The sequence below is a fragment of the Sinocyclocheilus rhinocerous genome, unplaced genomic scaffold (genome assembly GCF_001515625.1).
Source record: "Sinocyclocheilus rhinocerous isolate Xijiao unplaced genomic scaffold, SAMN03320098_v1.1 scaffold1099, whole genome shotgun sequence".
Classification (NCBI taxonomy): domain Eukaryota; kingdom Metazoa; phylum Chordata; class Actinopteri; order Cypriniformes; family Cyprinidae; genus Sinocyclocheilus; species Sinocyclocheilus rhinocerous.
In genome coordinates this window covers 73,325-94,857 of record NW_015634461.1, presented here as the reverse complement: position 1 = coordinate 94,857, position 21,533 = coordinate 73,325, and the positions used below count along the sequence as shown (strand labels likewise).

General features: G+C 33.9%; 1 protein-coding gene across 1 annotated transcript in view; it reads left to right on the top strand.

Moving 5' to 3' along the window:
• neo1b (neogenin 1b) overlaps positions 1-21,533 on the top strand; it is a 147,174-nt gene that overhangs the window by 112,219 nt on the left and 13,422 nt on the right. Inside the window, exons 8-16 of the mRNA XM_016559457.1 lie at positions 3,842-4,052; positions 7,617-7,771; positions 11,306-11,454; positions 12,873-13,011; positions 14,863-14,912; positions 16,399-16,540; positions 18,086-18,196; positions 20,804-20,998; positions 21,090-21,185. Coding sequence (XP_016414943.1) covers positions 3,842-4,052; positions 7,617-7,771; positions 11,306-11,454; positions 12,873-13,011; positions 14,863-14,912; positions 16,399-16,540; positions 18,086-18,196; positions 20,804-20,998; positions 21,090-21,185 — 1,248 coding nt within the window. The remainder of the gene's footprint in view (positions 1-3,841; positions 4,053-7,616; positions 7,772-11,305; positions 11,455-12,872; positions 13,012-14,862; positions 14,913-16,398; positions 16,541-18,085; positions 18,197-20,803; positions 20,999-21,089; positions 21,186-21,533) is intronic.

Genomic DNA, 21,533 nt, shown 5'->3' with positions numbered 1-21,533 from the left:
AACATTAAAAATTTTAAATATACTTTTATATTGCAATAATTTTACATTCAATCTTCGAATTAATGTACAAACAACATAAAGACAGTATATTTGTTTAATGGCATCTTTTTTTATATATATATATATATATTTAACGCTTTAAACTGAAAAAATTAATCGCCTGCGTTAATGCGCTAATTTTGACAGCACTAATATATATCAAAATTAAAATCAATCATAATGTTCCTTCATTGTGATCATTAGGTTAAAAACTGTGAAAAACATTTTTTTAAACTATAATTTTACAGATTAAGTTCTTTTAATTAAATATTATGAATCTGTTTTGGCTTCTTTTAAGCCATTTTAGAGCAGAGGCATAAACATCAAGCTCTGTATCAAGTATCATAAAACGGCTGGAAATATAGAGCTGTAATGCCCTGCATACTGAATGAGAGGTACAGAACTTCAAACCCTAAAGTTTCCCAGCATCCATTTTTGATCCTACACTGATTGAATCCACACCCTGGGGTCTGCTTAACATTTCTATTTCTGTTTTATTTCATAGTGGGTTTTTTTTGGTGCATATCTAATAATAATAATATCCCAAGGTCCCTTCTGTGCTTGATGTCATTTCCTGACTTAAGATCTTGCCTTTGAAGGGCAGTGTGAGCGTTTCCCCCAGCTGTGAAGCCCTGACAGAGAAGCGAGGAGATTTGAGATGAGCATTTTCATTGGGATGTTAAATAAATCAAGATATTAATGCAGCAGGATGCAGTGATAACGTTGCAGTTATTTTTTGAAGTCCCATGATGCCATTGTTTTCATCGTCAGGGGTCATTCATGACGTTTTATTTTTACCCATCAGGTGTCTTATCTTAGGTGGGTGTTGTTTTTCTGTCTGTACTCATGCTGAGTCAGGAAATGAGCGGGAAGCTCCGTTCGGTGGGCGGCAGTGCCCAGTTTGGCACATCGCCGTCTCCAGCTGGTCTCTGATGCCCGTTAGTGTGCCAGACGCGGCAGGCTAGCAGACACCTCGCCCACTCGCACCCGCGCCGTCACACAGCGTCCCGCTGTCCCTCGAACAGGTTCATTCAGCCGACGAGGGGTGTCACTCACACCTGAGGGTGATGCCCGGACATAAGCTGTGATAACACTCCTATTCTATTCTGTTCTGTTCTGTTTTATTTATTTTTTTATTCTATACTTTCCTGTTATAATCTGTTCTTTTCTATTGTAATCTTTTTTGTTTTTTCTATTTTATTCTATTCTGTGCTTTTATGTTTTTCTATTCTAATCTATTCTATTCTTTTCTGTTATAATCTAATCTATTATCTTTTGTTTTATTCTATTCTGTTATTCTATTAACTAAACCTGGCTCTCCTCATGAAAATAGCCATACAAGCTGAAATGTCGTCAAAAAGAAGGAAAGAAAAAAATGATTTTGTTCTATTCTATTCTTTTTTATCCTTTTCTATTCTGTTTTATTCTAAACTTGTTTTTCTATTGTGTTCTTTTCTGTTTTATTCCAATCAATTTAAGTATATTTTATTCTTTTCTGTTTTTTCTATTCTGTTCTTTGCTGTTTTATTCTATTCTGTTTTAATCTATTCTATTCTTTTCCGTTTTATTTTGTTCTATTCTATTCTGTTATAATCTTTTCTTTTCTATTATAATATTTTTTTTTCTGTTTTATTCAGTCCTGTTCTATTCTGTTCTGTTCTATTATAACCTATTCTATTATTTTCTGTTTTATTCTATTCTATTATAACCTATTCTAAACTGAAACCGTACATTTCTGCCATATGTACATTATCTGACAGTCACCACTGATAAGCTACTACTAAATATATTGTAGAAACTTAATTTTCTGTAAGACAGGTTCATTGAGCCGACGAGGGGTGTCACTCACACCTGAGGGTGATGCCCGGACATAAGCTGTGATAACACTCCTATTCTATTCTGTTCTGTTCTGTTTTATTTATTTTTTTATTCTATACTTTCCTGTTATAATCTGTTCTTTTCTATTGTAATGTTTTTAGTTTTTTCTATTTTATTCTATTCTGTGCTTTTGTTTTTCTATTCTATTCTAATCTATTCTATTCTTTTCTGTTTTATTCTATTCTTTCCTGTTATAATCTGTTCTTTTCTATTGTAATCTTTTTTGTTTTTTCTATTTTATTTTATTCTATTCTGTGCTTTTATGTTTTTCTATTCTAATCTATTCTATTCTTTTCTGTTATAATCTAATCTATTATCTTTTGTTTTATTCTATTCTGTTATTCTATTAACTAAACCTGGCTCTCCTCATGAAAATAGCCATACAAGCTGAAATGTCGTCAAAAAGAAGGAAAGAAAAAAAATAGTTTTGTTCTATTCTATTCTTTTTTTTATCCTTTTCTATTCTATTTTATTCTAAACTTGTTTTTCTATTGTGTTCTTTTCTGTTTTATTCTATTCTGTTTTAATCTATTCTATTCTTTTCCGTTTTATTTTGTTCTATTCTATTCTGTTATAATCTTTTCCTTTCTATTATAATATATTATTTTCTGTTTTATTCTGTTCTATTCTGTTCTGTTCTATTATAACCTATTCTATTCTTTTCTGTTTTATTCTATTCTATTATAACCTATTCTAAACTGAAACCGTACATTTCTGCCATATGTACATTATCTGACAGTCACCACTGATAAGCTACTACTAAATATATTGTAGAAACTTAATTTTCTGTAAAGTTGCTTTGCAACGATTTGTATCGTGAAAAGCGCTATACAAATAAACTAGAATTTAATTGAATATTCTTGTTTTATTTTCTTCTGCTCTCTTCTATTCTGTATAATTCTATTTTAATCTATTCTATTCTTTAGTTTTATATATTCTTCTAACATATTCTATTCTTTTCTGTTTTACTCTATTCTGTTGTATTCTGTTCTTTTTTGTTTTTATATTATAAGTTCTATTCTTTTGTTTTATTATATTCTATTATAACCTATTCTTTTCTGTTTTATTCTATTATTTTTTTAATCTATTATTTTATTTTATTCTATTGTAACATTCTATTCTTTTCTGTTTTACTCTATTCTATTCTTGTCTAGTCTATTCTAAGGTTTTGTTTCTTGAATGTTTCTCGTTGGTTCACTGGGCTGGTTTGATCGTAAGATGATGCATCTTTTGCAGACGAGTACAGCGAATAGCCGCTTCTCATCAGTTTTACGGGAATCGTTCTCCAATCAGCAATTCTTCCTGGAGCTGATTGGCTAGTCACGCAGGATTCTGAGTGTTACATGTGAATTTGTGTTGTTTGTAGGTGTTGAGCAACACTTGTATTGTTGACCTTGAAGCAAGACTCATCCCCAGAAATTACACATGCAAACAAACGCATATATAGTATGGCGATGTTTTTTCTTTTATTCTTTTGCAGTAAATAAACCCTGAACATCACCACCGGTTTCCTCTAATTTGCATCTACGACACATTTCATAGAACGTGCTATTTTTAACTACTTCAGGTGAAGTCATCAGTGTGTTTTAATTGCAGGGACAGATGTGAAACTGTAATTAACATTGTGCTTACTGATATGAATGTTAATGATATGCTTCCCCTCAGTGTTCGTAACATGTCGTGGCTGCATGTTTAGCCTGGTGTTGAGCCTCCATCTCCTGCTCTGTCTCATAGTAAATTTGCTGTTTCGTTTTGATTTTGATGTCATTGTGGTTGTCTTTTCATTTACGTCAATTATTTTATGTTCTTTTCTTTTTCTTTTTCTTCCTTTTTTCTCGCCCTCCCTTTCCTCCCTGAACTTTGTATCTATAATTTACCCCCCTTGTTGCCCCTCCCATCACAATCCCCCTTCTATGTACTCAAGACGTTGCCCTTCCTTCACTGACCGATGCCACTACTGACCATGTAGCGTCCAGCCCGTCCGAGCGCAACGACCCGACGCCCTCCGCCCCGCGTGATGTCGTGGCGTCTCTAGTGTCCACTCGATTCATCAAGCTGACGTGGCGCCTTCCTGCCGAGCCACACGGGGAGAACATCACCTACTCTGTGTTCTACAGTCTGGAAGGCACTAACAGGTTAAAGATTCTCAAATATGTCAATGTGTGTTTGCTGTTTAACGTGGACCTACATAGTTTTAAAGAACAGTTTACACTGCCTCTACAGGTTGTTAAAGGAACAGCAACAGGAAATGCAAACTGTAACACTGTGCTGATGTTTAGAATACCATACTAGTATACTACACATACTAAGGATGTGGGGTTATCGAAGGTAAAATTTTAAGAATCGGCCATTGAAAAGCACATTGATCGACCACTAATCTGAGCATTTGGTAAAATGCAAAATCATCAGTGTTTATGTCCCTGAGTATTCTAATCTATCTAATCTATTATCTTTTGTTTTATTCTATTCTGTTATTCTATTAACTAAACCTGGCTCTCATAGCCATACATTCTATTCTGTTATTCTATTAACTAAACCGGGCTCTCCTCATGAAAATAGCCATACAAGCTGAAATGTCGTCAAAAAGAAGGAAAGAAAAAAAATAGTTTTGTTCTATTCTATTCTTTTTTTTATCCTTTTCTATTCTATTTTATTCTAAACTTGTTTTTCTATTGTGTTCTTTTCTGTTTTATTCTATTCTGTTTTAATCTATTCTATTCTTTTCCGTTTTATTTTGTTCTATTCTATTCTGTTATAATCTTTTCCTTTCTATTATAATATATTATTTTCTGTTTTATTCTGTTCTATTCTGTTCTGTTCTATTATAACCTATTCTATTCTTTTCTGTTTTATTCTATTCTATTATAACCTATTCTAAACTGAAACCGTACATTTCTGCCATATGTACATTATCTGACAGTCACCACTGATAAGCTACTACTAAATATATTGTAGAAACTTAATTTTCTGTAAAGTTGCTTTGCAACGATTTGTATCGTGAAAAGCGCTATACAAATAAACTAGAATTTAATTGAATATTCTTGTTTTATTTTCTTCTGCTCTCTTCTATTCTGTATAATTCTATTTTAATCTATTCTATTCTTTAGTTTTATATATTCTTCTAACATATTCTATTCTTTTCTGTTTTACTCTATTCTGTTGTATTCTGTTCTTTTTTGTTTTTATATTATAAGTTCTATTCTTTTGTTTTATTATATTCTATTATAACCTATTCTTTTCTGTTTTATTCTATTATTTTTTTAATCTATTATTTTATTTTATTCTATTGTAACATTCTATTCTTTTCTGTTTTACTCTATTCTATTCTTGTCTAGTCTATTCTAAGGTTTTGTTTCTTGAATGTTTCTCGTTGGTTCACTGGGCTGGTTTGATCGTAAGATGATGCATCTTTTGCAGACGAGTACAGCGAATAGCCGCTTCTCATCAGTTTTACGGGAATCGTTCTCCAATCAGCAATTCTTCCTGGAGCTGATTGGCTAGTCACGCAGGATTCTGAGTGTTACATGTGAATTTGTGTTGTTTGTAGGTGTTGAGCAACACTTGTATTGTTGACCTTGAAGCAAGACTCATCCCCAGAAATTACACATGCAAACAAACGCATATATAGTATGGCGATGTTTTTTCTTTTATTCTTTTGCAGTAAATAAACCCTGAACATCACCACCGGTTTCCTCTAATTTGCATCTACGACACATTTCATAGAACGTGCTATTTTTAACTACTTCAGGTGAAGTCATCAGTGTGTTTTAATTGCAGGGACAGATGTGAAACTGTAATTAACATTGTGCTTACTGATATGAATGTTAATGATATGCTTCCCCTCAGTGTTCGTAACATGTCGTGGCTGCATGTTTAGCCTGGTGTTGAGCCTCCATCTCCTGCTCTGTCTCATAGTAAATTTGCTGTTTCGTTTTGATTTTGATGTCATTGTGGTTGTCTTTTCATTTACGTCAATTATTTTATGTTCTTTTCTTTTTCTTTTTCTTCCTTTTTTCTCGCCCTCCCTTTCCTCCCTGAACTTTGTATCTATAATTTACCCCCCTTGTTGCCCCTCCCGTCACAATCACCCTCCAACGTACTCAAGACGTTGCCCTTCCTTCTGCTGTCCCTTCACTGACCGATGCCACTACTGACCATGTAGCGTCCAGCCTGGCCGAGCACAGCGGCCCGACGCCCTCCGCCCCGCGTGATGTCGTGGCATCTCTGGTGTCCACCCGATTCATCAAGCTGACGTGGCGACTTCCTGCCGAGCCGCACGGGGAGAACATCACCTACTCTGTGTTCTACAGTCTGGAAGGCACTAACAGGTTAAAGATTCTCAAATATGTCAATGTGTGTTTGCTGTTTAACGTGGACCTACATAGTTTTAAAGAACAGTTTACGCTGCCTCTACAGGTTGTTAAAGGAACAGCAACAGGAAATGCAAACTGTAACACTGTGCTGATGTTTAGAATAGTATACTACACGTACTAATTCTGCATCAAACATTTAGGATTTTGGGGGGGGGGGGGTCTAAGGTAAAATTTTAAGAATTGGTCATTGAATAATACATTGATCGACCACTAATCTGAATATTTGGTCAAATGCATCATCGTCAGTGTTTATGGCCCTGAGTATACAGTATATTCTGTGCACACAATGTGGATTTTCTGTATAAAAAACTTAAAATACACAGTTAAACTACTAGATTTAACAATATAAGCAGTAAACAACTAAATCATAGTGTGAAGGTCACTTCATCCCGTAATGTAATGTGTCTACCTACCATTTCCAATGTGATGTCCAGGGTTATTATTGTTGACTAAAATTATTAAAAACATTTTTGTTAATTGAATTCAAGTTTAATTAATGTATGAATATTAGATAAAAAATGTGAAACTAAATGAAAATGTGAAACTTTTCATTTGGGCAACTAACTGAAATAAGTTTGAAGCACTAAAATTAAATAAACTGAAACAAAAATCAATTAAATGTAAATAGTAATATTTAAAAATGAATCAATTATAAATGTTGCCTTGGTAAAATTTCTGAAATAATTTTAAGTTAAAGCACTAAAATTACTTACTGGAAATAAATATAAATTAAAACGGAAATAAAAATAAATTAAACCTAAGTAGTAAAATTTTTTAAAATTACAAATTATTTAGTAATATATTATATTTAATTAATATTAAATGTAATTATTAATAAAAATGACAAAAGCATGTAAAAATCTTTAAAAATCAAACTAAAATTCTAATTTAAAAAATGAAGGGGAAAAAAGCTCATTCAAAATATTGATTACAATCTGTTAAAACTAAAAAATGAACACTGGTGACAAACTGTTTTTTTAACATCTTTTTTTGTTTATTTTTTGACAGATTTGTTCAAATTTAATTAGCTAGCTATGAACATATACTATAAACAGCTAGCTATAAATGTATCAACTTGCTTAATAAGATTGTCTTCAGAATATTTCTGTAGAAGGCACTTTATGCTGATACCCGCTATAGCCTCCCTGTGGCTGCACTTGTGTTATGTTATGAATTATGTTCTGATGCATTCTGGGCACAAATTTGAGCTAGGAACACCTGCGTTCACGTGCCTGACTAGCATGTGAGCTTAATTTTAGGCCTAAAATCATACATCAGACGCGTTTGCGCTATTATGATTTCATATTGCTGTTGTTTTGCTCGCAGGGAGCGTGTGGAGAACACCAGCGGACCGGGAGAGATCCAGGTCACCATCCAGAACCTCGTCCCCGACACCAAGTACACCTTTCGGGTGGTCGCGGCCAACGCTAACGGCCCGGGCGAGAGTTCCACCTCACTTACAGTGGCCACCCAGCTGGAAGGTAAAACACTAACACACACGTACACACACTTCAAGCACGCGTTTGACCGCTAGTGTTGAATACTGGGCCAGGTCTGAGGTTTCTCTCTCTATACCTCTCTCTTGTGACCACACTGGTCCTGTTTGTGCGCGTCCAAACCTACCGGCCGCTTGTTTACCGGCCGCTGTTGAGCTGGGGACGCTGTGGTTTCTTCACAGACAGCCTCTTTCTGTCCGAGCTGTATGAGTGTGGAATTGTAAACATCTGGGTCGGGAAATGTCTGGAAGCATGTGTCAGGATGATTTTCATGGATACAGGCGACTAGTATTAATGAGACGAGAGCTCAGGGATGCAGGTATGTTCGGACCTGTCAGGAAAAATGCGGCCAATGCTTCTGCGAGCCGATCTCACGGGACCAAAGGAGACTTGTGCTGCTCGTGTGTGGCCACGGTCGGGTGAAAATGCCAACTGGCTTGTGCATAGGGCAGATGCAGACTAAAGGAGAAGGAAACTGCATCCCGGTTTGTATGATATCTGTCATATAGTCAGATCAGGATTGTGCATCTTGCATCCAACAGGCCTGCATGAATGTCCATGCATGCTAATATTGCCTTTGCAACGTTGATGAGGAGGAGTTTGTGTGTGATGATTCACTAACAACCAGTCAGTTTACGTTTTTCCCCCCAAAAAAAATATATATATATATATATTATTTTTTTTTGCCTTACAACTTATCATCGAAAATACAAATTGAAAATTACTTTTTAGCTTTTCTATTGAAATCACCTTTCAAATAAAATTTAATGATCTAATCCGTTTCCAAAGTATTAAATCCATATAAATCACTATGAAATATCCTGTTTAACTCAAAAAAAAACAAAAAAAAAAACATTCAGAAGTTTGGGTATTTAATTTTTTTAAGAAATGATTTGCATTAAATTGATCAAAAGTGACAGTAAAGACATTTTACTGTGTTATAATGTTAAAAAATATTTTTTCTTTAAAATAAATGCTGTTCTTTTAAACTTTATATTCATCAAAGAATCCTGAAAAATAAAATGTCACAGTTTCCACAAAAAATATCCATGATATGTGAATGATTTCTGAAGGATCATGTGACACTTAAGACTTGAGTAATGATGCTGAAAATGTAGCTTTGCATCACAGGAATAAACTACATTTTAACATATATTGCAAGAGAGAGCAGTTATTTCGAATGGTAATAATATTTCACAATTCACTGTTTTTACTGTATTTTTGATCAAATAATTGCAGCCTTGGTGAAGAGAAGAGCCTTAAAAACTCTCACCCTCAAGTGGCTTATTGCTTTAATAAAACAGCAACTGTAATATAAGCCACTAATATTAAATGAAGTCAAATGTATTAATATTAATAATAATTACAATAAAAAAAATTGTAGTAATATTTATAATTATTTCATTAGTTTTGTAAAGCATCTTTGAGTACCTTGAAATGCGCTCTACGAATAAAGTTTTATTATTTTTGTCAATAGTCGTATTATTATTAATATGGTTTATTAGTGTAGGATATTTGTAGTTGCCATGCAATGTAGCAACTTAATAAAAATGATTAAATGCATTACTTTTTAATAATATTCTTTATTAAGTAATTTCTTTTTTAAATTAAATTTCCATCATACAGTAGGTGTTTATCAGCTTTCTAACAGCTTTTAATGAGAGTCAGAACTATTTTATGTGTTTTATACAGTATGACAAAGTTTGACAAAGGGGTTTTTGTTATCAAGACAATTTTATAATTAGTTTTCTTGCAACATTCTCAACCTGTCGAAAATAATGTACTTTGAGTGTGCAGTTGAAGTTTGTGAACTGGGATTCATCCTAGTAGCTGTTTTGTATTCTGCACTTCCCGTTTGACTTATATGGACAAAACGAATTAAAGCAACACCAATGTCTCTTTTTAGGTCTTTCTAGGTCAAAACTCCTCCGTTTCCTTTGCATCCCACACGTGGAGCACAATGCATTTCGCTCGTTTGAAGTGTCAGAATATCCTCAGCGGGATTCAGATGCTGCTTTCTCGCCAGAATAGTCTTCTTTTACCATGTGATATTGTCATTATTTAAAGTATCCAGCTGCGGTGGGTTGAAACGTGTCGTCTTTTGTCACTACGCGCTGTTGAAGTTTGCAAAAGCGAAAAAAATAAGTGCCAAACAAAAGAAAAAAGACGCTTTAAGTAGAACTGTAAGCAGTGGAAGACACTGTGAAGAAATTACTTCAGTGGCCCTTTGTTTTCAAACACATACTTAAAGCTGAAGCACAGACAAATGCGCCTTCGTTTCTTCTGCTTTACTTTCACGTCTTGTTCCTAAAACTTTATAAAAAAGCGAAATATTAACTTTAGGGTTTTTGTATTCATGCAGGAGTCGTGCGGATTTGTATCTGTTTTTTTGAGATGTAGCTCTGAAGTTGTTCCGTCCCCTGCGTGTCTCAGTTCAGGTCCCGGGTCCGGCTCCGAATCTGCAGGTGGTCTCCGTCAGCACTGCCTCAGTCACGCTGAGCTGGGAGAGACCCAGCACTGGAAACGGCGGCTCTACGAATAAAGTTTTATTATTTTTGTCAATAGTCGTATTATTATTAATATGGTTTATTAGTGTAGGATATTTGTAGTTGCCATGCAATGTAGCAACTTAATAAAAATGATTAAATGCATTACTTTTTAATAATATTCTTTATTAAGTAATTTCTTTTTTAAATTAAATTTCCATCATACAGTAGGTTTATCAGCTTTCTAACAGCTTTTAATGAGAGTCAGAACTATTTTATGTGTTTTATACAGTATGACAAAGTTTGACAAAGGGGTTTTTGTTATCAAGACAATTTTATAATTAGTTTTCTTGCAACATTCTCAACCTGTCGAAAATAATGTACTTTGAGTGTGCAGTTGAAGTTTGTGAACTGGGATTCATCCTAGTAGCTGTTTTGTATTCTGCACTTCCCGTTTGACTTATATGGACAAAACGAATTAAAGCAACACCAATGTCTCTTTTTAGGTCTTTCTAGGTCAAAACTCCTCCGTTTCCTTTGCATCCCACACGTGGAGCACAATGCATTTCGCTCGTTTGAAGTGTCAGAATATCCTCAGCGGGATTCAGATGCTGCTTTCTCGCCAGAATAGTCTTCTTTTACCATGTGATATTGTCATTATTTAAAGTATCCAGCTGCGGTGGGTTGAAACGTGTCGTCTTTTGTCACTACGCGCTGTTGAAGTTTGCAAAAGCGAAAAAAATAAGTGCCAAACAAAAGAAAAAAGACGCTTTAAGTAGAACTGTAAGCAGTGGAAGACACTGTGAAGAAATTACTTCAGTGGCCCTTTGTTTTCAAACACATACTTAAAGCTGAAGCACAGACAAATGCGCCTTCGTTTCTTCTGCTTTACTTTCACGTCTTGTTCCTAAAACTTTATAAAAAAGCGAAATATTAACTTTAGGGTTTTTGTATTCATGCAGGAGTCGTGCGGATTTGTATCTGTTTTTTTGAGATGTAGCTCTGAAGTTGTTCCGTCCCCTGCGTGTCTCAGTTCAGGTCCCGGGTCCGGCTCCGAATCTGCAGGTGGTCTCCGTCAGCACTGCCTCAGTCACGCTGAGCTGGGAGAGACCCAGCACTGGAAACGGCGAGATCCAGACCTACAAACTCTTCTACAGCGAGAAGGGACAAGACTCGGAGCAGGTGAGGACGCATGAAAGCTGGAAATCAAGCTGTAGTTTAGAAACATTTAGAAAGCTTGATTATTATATCACAGCCAGAAGCTCCTTAACATATGATCACCCAGGTTTACAGCGACTTGGCCTAACCTGATGAATGGCAGACTAACACAGAAGTACCATGATGCTATCATAGTTTATGCATTATTTCATTTTGTTTTGTACCATAGTAATACCATGAAAATATTCAGACAGATATGATTATACCATGTTTCTAATACATTTTATACAATTATGTAATTCATTTTATGTATTATTTTTTTCGACACTTACTATTATAATGACATTTACAAATGTTTTTACACATTTACTGTGGTAATACTCTGTTTTTTGATAGTAGTTTTTTATATGTTTACTATTATAATACTGTGTTTTCCATATATTTTTACACACTGTGGTACCACCATGTTTTTGTACATCTGTTTTATGCACATTTACTGTGATCATGCGTGTAATGCCATGCATGTAATACAATGTTTTTATACATAATTAAAACATGGTATTAAATTAGTTTTTGGGAGATTTTCTTATATAATATACCTTTTTACATATATTTTTGTACATTTACAATGGCAATATTTTGACAATATATATATATATTTTTTAATTACTATTATACCTTTTTTTTTAAATTTTTTTTTACATATTTACATATATTTTTGTAGATATACATCTTTTTAAAAATTTTTTTTTTTTTTACTATGGTAAAACCATTTTTTACATGTATTTTGTGCATGTGTTGTGATCATGCCCTGTTTTGGGCATCAGTTTTTTGCACATTTACTGTTGTTAATACCATGTTTTTGTTTTTTTCTCAATATAGCTTTACATATTTACTTTTGTAATACCATGGGTTTTTTAACATATTTGTTTGCCATTTACTATGGTAAAACCTTTTTTTTTTTTACAAATATTTTGTGCCCATTTACTATGATTTTATCCTGTTTTTTATGTCGTTTTTTGGACATTCACTATTATAATGCCATGTTTTATATATTTTCTGTGTGCATTTACTATGATATTACCCTGTAATACCATGTTTTTGGCACACTTGTTGGACATGTATGTTTGTTGTTTGTTTTTGTGCATCATATTATAATAATACCGCACTGGATTACCATAAATATGCTATGATATATGAATATGGTATTCATTCAGTAGCATAGTTACTTATCATGATAGCACCACTGCATTTTTATGTAAAGATGTTAGGGTTAGGGTTAGCAAAAATCAGGGGTCAGTTACAAAGAAGTCTTAAAGAGACAGTGGCAGAAACAGAGAGAGGGTGGAAAATAGTCGTAAAAATTGTGCTTGTTTTTATGTTGACTTTAAATGCTACAGTAAAAGCAGTGCAGGTAACTGATGTTTGTGTTTTTTCTGCAGGACATGGACGTCACGGGTCTGTCCTACACTGTGACGGGCCTCAAGAAGTTTACAGAGTACAGTTTCAGGGTTGTGGCGTACAACAAACACGGCCCCGGCGTCTCCACTGAGGATGTTGTGGTCCGAACGCTGTCTGACGGTGAGCCTTCATGAAGTCTGACGCTTAGACGTGTTACTTTGAACCTCCTGACTTAATTTTCCTTCGCTGCTGGTTTGATTTTCTCTCTCTGCCTTGACTTGACTTCACTTAAAAGTGCCTCCATTTAGATGAAGATTTGGCATTCACACAGATTTGTCAGTGATTTGATCTTAGTATGCATGAGCATGTTTTTATGTCACTGTTGTCACAAGACTCGTGTAAGTGACATGCTAACATGTTCGCTTTAGTTCAGTCTTAAAGCAAAATAATTAGCATACAGGAAGGCAAATGTTTTTCATTGGTTCAGTATAGCGGTTGGGTTTTGTGGCTTTCTTGACTATGAAACGACACAGAAAACAAGTGCATCTGTTTTCTCAGCTATGTGAAGTCGGATATGGACAAAATTAATCAGTTAATCTGATTATTCGAGTACCGCACCTCTCTACACTAGTCCTCAGACCACTTATAGAAAAATTAATGTTAGAAATTACAAGGCTCAAAGTGGTGGCTGAATATAGTTCATTCAAGACTTGAAATTTGTTTATTTATATTATTTATTTATGCTTTTAATTATTTATTTAACTAATATTTATGTATTTATTATTTTATTGATAAATATATACAATAATTATTATATTATAAATAATAATTATTATTATTGTTTCATTTGTATTTTCATATGATTAAGATTTATTTGATTAATTTCTGAATACAGCTCCTCTCTGCAGACCATTTCTACAGAAGTGAGAATAAAATGTATCTAAAAAAATGTATTTATTGAATTCATTTTAAATTAAATAAATTAACTAAAACGTAATTTATTATAAATTAAAGTAAAATCTGTCTTTTATATAAATAAAAATATTTATTTATAGTACTTTATTTATTCAAATAATTGTATTTAGCTATGTTATACTTTGATATGTATAAAAACGTAAACCAAAGAAAATATATATTTTTTAGTGTTTTGAAATGGTATTTTTTAGAGACTTTTCAGCATCGGATTAATTATAAATATATGAACATGTTGATATATTCTCTCACCATTTTCTTTACAATTAATCGCTGTGTCAAAATAATATTTATTTATTTATGTGATTCTCTAATATGCATAATAATTAAAATGGGCAGTTTTTTTAGTTCAAATAATTTTTTTTAAATAGAGATTTTCGCAATTGGATGAATTATACTTATATCAGAAATACAAAATGTTTGCTCGCCATTATTTTTATTTTTTTCCCAATTTATCGCTGCGTTCAAAGTCACATGTGAAATCAATTTGGTGAAGAACTAACTTCATGCTTCAGTAAGAAGCAATAAAGTTAATTTTAATGCAAAATGAGGGCAACATAATTACGCTTCCTGACTTTTGTGACAGTGAGACTATGATGCCTTAAAATGTCATCTATGTAGGGAGCTGGCCATATTTTCACTCTCTCATGCTCTGGTCTCTGTGGGACGTGAGCGAGACGTCCTGTCACAGAAAGACCTCCGGGAAGACGGCGAGCGCGTGACAGGTGGTGTTGTAATCATACACGCTCACTCCGCGGCGGAAAGCACACAAGTGTAAATAATATAATGAAGTGTTTTATTAAAGCGAGCTGTTGACGCTGGCACGCACACAAACACACATAAACAATGGCTGCTACTGTCTCCGCCGCGAGCGTAATCCTCCAGCGCTCATTTAAAGGACAAGAGACAGAACAAAAAGCAGAATGAAGGTGTAAAAAAACGACACCCACAGCCGCATCCAAAAATAAACATCCGTCACGAGTCTTTGAATGTGGGTCTCGGTGGATAAAGCAATTATTTGAGTGGAGTTCTCAATAATAAATCTGTTGTGTGTTTCAGTGCCGAGCGCCCCGCCGCAGAACCTCACTCTGGAGGTCCTGAACTCAACGGTAAGATCCTCTTTTATTAGTCGAGTGCTCTGCTGATGAATGTTTTAGTGTTGTAGTGATTAAAGATCTGGGTACATCAGCCACTGTGGGCTTTGAACCTTCATCACCATCAACCTATCACCAGTTTGGCCTTGATGAAGACACCTCAGGCCAGGAAAATAAGCCCAACAGTAGCTTAAATACTACAATTACTAAACTCATTGATGTTACTGGAAAACCATAGGGGAAAAATATGGAAACCGTATAGGAAGCATTCAGAATTTTTCTGTCATTTCTGACTAACTGTATGTGAAACAATCTCGTGGAGAAATCAACTGATGTAACTAATAAACAAATGTAGCTTAGTTTTTATATTTATAGCATATAGCCTAGTTAAGCAACATGACTGAGAGTGAAGTTTTCCCTGAAACCACGATAGCAAATTTGACATTGATTTTATACAAGAGTTCAAACGAGTAGTCAAGTCACCTTTATTTATATAGCGCTTTTAACGATACAGATTGTCAAAGTGGCTTTACAGTATTAAATAGGAAAATAGTGTGTCAATAATGCAAAAGGACAAAAGTAAACACTAATTTTTCAGTTAAAGGCAGTTCATCAGTGAATTCAGTGATCATCATCCAGCTCACTTTAGTTCAAAAGTAGTTAATATAGGCTACGGTACAAAAATTGTCAATGTTGACTCTTCTTGCTCGATTTGGTTAACGAAAATAGTTCCAAACAAGGAACTATTAGAATATGGAATATGGAGTAATTAGAATACGGGAGAAATTGTGCTTCATTGTCATAAAAAATGACAACACACTGCAAACCCTTTATCTTAAAGGGTTCCCAATGGTCCCAAAAGTAGCTAGAAGACCAATTTTTCCTTATGCAAAATGTAATATCTTAATTCTTCTAATTTTGGGGTGAAATATGACTCGGACATGTTCTTGACAGTTCTTGCGAGGTTCGTCCAATCAATGACATTTTGGCCATGATACGTTTCTGTAAGAGCCTGTAATAAGTTACTTTAAGTCTGTTAAAATTAGTAATTACTCATTAGTCACTTCCCGAAACAGAAGTTAAAGATTAATTATCAGTACCGGCCAAATGCAGAGAGTTTGTATGCTTTCATGTGCATGCTTGCCACCGTCAGGACTGTAATTTAGATGAGGCATCTGGCAGTCAGAGCTGATCCTGGATCATCTCCTGTTTCATGGAGCATACTTGGGTTTTTTCTTCATTCATTATTGCGTAGCCTGAAGGCTTTGCTCCTCTCAGCTGTCTTTCTGAAATGAACTCATGACGCATGACAGCATTGGCTCTGACAGCTCTCTGGCTGACACACTCTTTGCAGGCGCAGCTGAAGAACTGCAGACCTCTAGACGTTTATATAATGCGCTCCGCTGCTTAATTAAAATCCACTAACTTTTGAGACTCGACTCTCGCTGAGATGGCTTTGCTCTGGTTCTAAGCTCAGCGTGTGTCCTGTTTTACGCCCCAGAGCATCATGGTCCGATGGCAGCCGCCTCCCCCTGGTACCCTGAACGGAGAGCTGACGGGGTATAAATTACGCTACCGGAAAGGACTCAGGAGAGCAGACACAATAGAGATCTCAACCACACAGCTCTTTCTGCTCATTGACGGTACGACAAACCCCCATCCCTACAGAACACGCTTTTAGTTTCATTTTTGTACTAGTGTAGTTTTTATTCATAGTTGAATTAGTTAATTTTCATTATTTTAATTTTAGTAATTTTATGTGCTTTTGCATTTTTATTTTTTGTTTAAAAATATTTCTATATGGCAATAAGTTGTTTACATTTAGATATTTATATTTTATTTCAGCTTTTAGTATTTTTATGTACTTTTGTCATTTTTATTATTATTTTTTATTTCTATATAGCTTTAATATTTTTTTATTAATGTTAGAACTGCAGCTTATTTTTATTTCTGTTAACATTTCTAATTTTAATTTTATAACATTTCAGAATTTAGATTTTTCATCTGATATTCATATTTTATTTTATTTCAACGTTTAGTTTTTGTTGTTTTATACTTTATTATTTTTGTTATTATTTTTGTAATTATTTCTAAATAGCTTTTTTTATTTGTAGCTAATAGCTGATTTTATTTCAGTTTTAAAAACTTCGAACTGCAACTTAAACTCGTTTTTATTTCAGTTAGTTGCCAAGACACCATTTCTAATTTTCGTTTAAGTTTTTAAACGTAGATTTTCATCTAATATTTATATTTTATTTCAGCTTTATTTAGTGATTTGTATTTGCTTTTGTCATTTTTATTATTTTTTTATATTTCTATATAGCTTCAATACATTTATATAGCTTTCCAGTTCAAGTAATCTTAGAACTGCAACTTAAACTGCAAAATTTCATTTCTTTTTAAAACATTTATTTTTCCCATGTAATATTTTTATTTTTATTTCATCTCAGATTTATTTAATCATTCGTATGTGCTTTTGTAATTGTTATAATTTTTATTATATTTCTATGTATATTTTAATGACGATTTTGGTTTTTAAAACATTTTTTTTTTATTATTTAACTTATTTAAAAAATATTTTTTTCTATATAACTTCAATACAGCAATATAGCTTTCCAGTTCAAGTAATCTTAGAACTGCAACTTAAACTGCAAAATTTCATTTCTTTTTAAAACATTTATTTTTCCCATGTAATATTTTTATTTTTATTTCATCTCAGATTTATTTAATCATTCGTATGTGCTTTTGTAATTGTTATAATTTGTATTATATTTCTATGTATATTTTAATGACGATTTTGTTTTTTAAAAATTTTTTTTTTAATTATTTAACTTATTTAAAAAATATTTTTCATCTAATATTTGTTTTTTATTTCAATAACTAAAAAAAACACTATTTTTAATTGTTTTAGTTAATGATAACAACACTTCTACCAAATAAAATAATTAATTAATGGTGACAAAAATCCCTCGGATTTACTGGAAGGGACTCAAGTCATATCTAGCATATCTTTTGACTTGAATCAGTGAGAAACCACTTAGAAATGGGCGAAAACCCATTTTTACTCAGGAAATGTAAAGAATAGTGTTTAGGTTGCTGAGTCTAGAGAACTGCCACTTATGTAACACATAGTTTGTGTATTTAATTCAGCGCCTCGTGACATGAATGCTGGTTTTGTTGTCTTTAAGGTCTGGAGAAGGGAAAGGTTTACACCGTGAGAGTGTCGGCCTCCACCGTGAACGGAACCGGCCCGACAACCGAGTGGATCGCAGCCGAAACCTTCGAGAACGACCTGGACGGTAAACAAACACGCCACTTTTCCTCCTTCACTTTGACTTTCTTCCCTGGAGCTTCCTGCTGGTGTAATTCTCTGTGTGTGTCAGGTGTGTTTGTTCGGGATGTGAAGAACTTTATTTCTCACGTATCAAACGGCAGACTTCATCAATACTGAAAGAGCCGCTGCATAATTCACTCGTCCTTCCACTGGAGGAGTCTGTTAAACGCTCTTCTGGTGTGAGACGGAGAGGGGAATCCTGGGAAAATGGCATTTGTTTAATGCACTTCTATTGTTAAATGAAAAGCCTTTGAATTATTTGGATTAATGTGTCCGTTTAAAGACTCCGAATGCCATAAGAAGAAAACTGGCGCATGGCTGCTGAGTCGGTTACAGTAAATTCAATTGATTTCAGGCTTGAGAAAGCGCTGATGTGATTACTCGTGACATCGGGCTCAGATAATCGTGTCTGAGCTGTTAGGTTACTGCCACAGCTGTTGTGTTAGATCTGTGTGGAAGAAGTGAAAAGATCCACCACTTTCATGTTCTGCCCGTTTCCACTGTTAGTGTAAAAGAATGGATAGAAGGAACATTTTGGGTCATTCACTTAAGCCCAAAATCAAAGAGAAAAAATATCACATTAAATAAATATATTAAATAGTTTTAAAATATGTTGCATAGTAAAATATTATGTATATTAGCAAAATAAATATTTTCAGGCAGTTATGGCCATTTTTTGGGCCATTCATTCATTCATTCATTCATTTAGTCAAGAACATTCTGAGAACATTCATTTCACCACAAAATAAACAGAAAGATTATAGTAAATTTTAATTTGTATGAAAATATTACGTCCATTTTGAGGACCATTACAGCCTTTTCTGGGCCATTATTTTTACGAGCATTTTTTGCTTTTTGTCAAGAGCATTCTGGGTCATTAATTTCAACCCAAAATGAAGAAGAAAATTATAATAAATTATATTTTGCATTAAAAAATGTCTATTTTAGGGCCGTTTTTTGTATTTTGTCAAGAACATTCTGGGTCTTTCATTTCAACCCAAAATGATGAGGAAAATAATAATAAATTATAATATAATATTATTATTATATTATAATAATAATAATATATATGGCCATTTTTAGGGCCATTTTAACAGTTAAGCACAAATAAATACAATTAAGCACATACTGCCCATAATTTTGTTACTGTAATAGGAAAAAATGTTGATTCATCATTTAAGTGCAGTTGTTTTTATTATACGTCATGGTATTATTTATTGCATTCATTATATTTATTGATTATTTAAATAAATAGTGTGAGTTGCATGTGATCATCAGAATTTAAGGGGGATTTAATTTAATCTAGAATTTAATGTGCTCAGTTATCATTAAAATACTATCACAATGAAAATAAGCATTATGGTCAAAAATCGATTTAGTTTTTGTTATATAAATTATAATTTATTATTACTATTATGAGGACCCAGACATTTCCTTTTGAGATTCAGCCAGTAATTGAAAGTCATATTTCTGTGTTGAAGGAAGCTGCTGGTGTGTTGCGAGAGGAACATTTCTTGTGTGTTTTTCCCTTCCATCCTCATCAAAGAGCAGCAGGAACTCTGAAATGAAGGGAACAAACAGACACGGAGGCATTTCGGCTGATTTAGACGGCTGAGTTTGATTAATAGCTTGTATTTTCAGTGACAATTGGACCCCGGCACTGTGTGTGTGTGTGTGTTCGTGTGTGTGTGTGTGTGTGTTTGTGTTTGTGTGTGTGTGTGTGTGTGTGTGTGTGTGTGCGTTCAAACCCTCTTTGGGCTCATTTCCATCTGCTAAAATGGGAAAAGCTCTGTGACAGCCAGACCAAAGCATCTCTCTCAAGCGCTAATGCCTCCGCTTCATCCGCTCCTACTTGAATTAGCCCCACAAATAGGCCAGTGTTTGAAATAATGAGTCAATTTAATGACTCTAAATCCAAAAGGTTTTGTCGGAAATTAGCAGCGTTGCCTTATAAATCAGAGCAGAACATTAGAACCGGCCGCTAAGATAAATTCAAATTGCGTTTCACTAATAAAACGAAGCTGTCTGTGGATCCGTTTACACAAGTTTTGCTTTTAAGCTTGGCCAAAACAAATAGGAATGGATTTCTCTGCTCTTACAGCAGTCAGCTCAATATACGCTAATGAATTTGTGCTTAACAGCTGCTGTTTAGCTCAGCGCTACACCCGACCTGAGCTCCAATGCTGTAAACATTCATTTCATGCTTGATTGTGAAATTGTTTTCTGACAGTCCTCTCAGTGTGTTTGTGCTTGAAAGAGAACATTGATTGATGTCATTTCAGCAGGAATAGTCTCTATTGGAGGTTTGTCTGCTACACTATCAATTTTGTCTGCATACTTTCAATTTCATTCTTAAGTGTTATTTGTGGTTTTAAATATATTAAAATAAAAATATCTGAATACATATGAATGAATGATGCATTTATATAGTGCTTTATTGTGTATTGTTGTAATACTTTTTCAATAAGAATTTTTTTAAATTATTGTTTAACTTTTTTAATTTAAAATATCAAATCATATAAAATGTGAAAATTGTCAAAGATGAGCACGTTCTAGCTTGTGTGTGTTACAGAGTCTCAGGTTCCAGGAGTGCCGAGTTCTCTTCATGTTCGTCCGCTGGTGAACCGAATCGTGGTGAGCTGGACTCCTCCAGAAAACCAGGACATTTTAGTGCGAGGTTATAAAATCGGATACGGAATCGGCAGCCCTCACGCCCACACAGTCACTCTGGATTACAAGCAGCGTTTCTACAGCATCGATAACCTCGGTGGGTGTAACGCCACAAACAGTCAGTCTGATGCTGACATTAGGTGTGTTTATAGACGCTTTTAGACTGTTTATCATGTCTTCCACTCCAGATCCCAGTTCCCATTACGTCATCACCCTCAAGGCGTTCAACAACATGGGCGAAGGCATTCCCATCTACAACAGCGCCACCACGAGACCTCAATCCGGTGAGACTCTCAAACACACTGACTGTACCATAGTTTGAGGTTTTTATTGTGCCAGCTTTCACATGTCCTTGTCTGCATACTTTCAATTTCATTCTTAAGTGTTATTTGTGGTTTTAAATATATTAAAATAAAAATATCTGAATACATATGAATGAATGATGCATTTATATAGTGCTTTATTGTGTATTGTTGTACACCCAAAGAACTTAACAATCATATGAAAGTTGAATAATATTTCGAAAAAATATATATATATATAAATATATTTGTTCATTTTAATAAAATATTGAACTTGTTTTTTTTTGTTATTATTAAAAAAACAACCAGTATTTTATATATATATATATA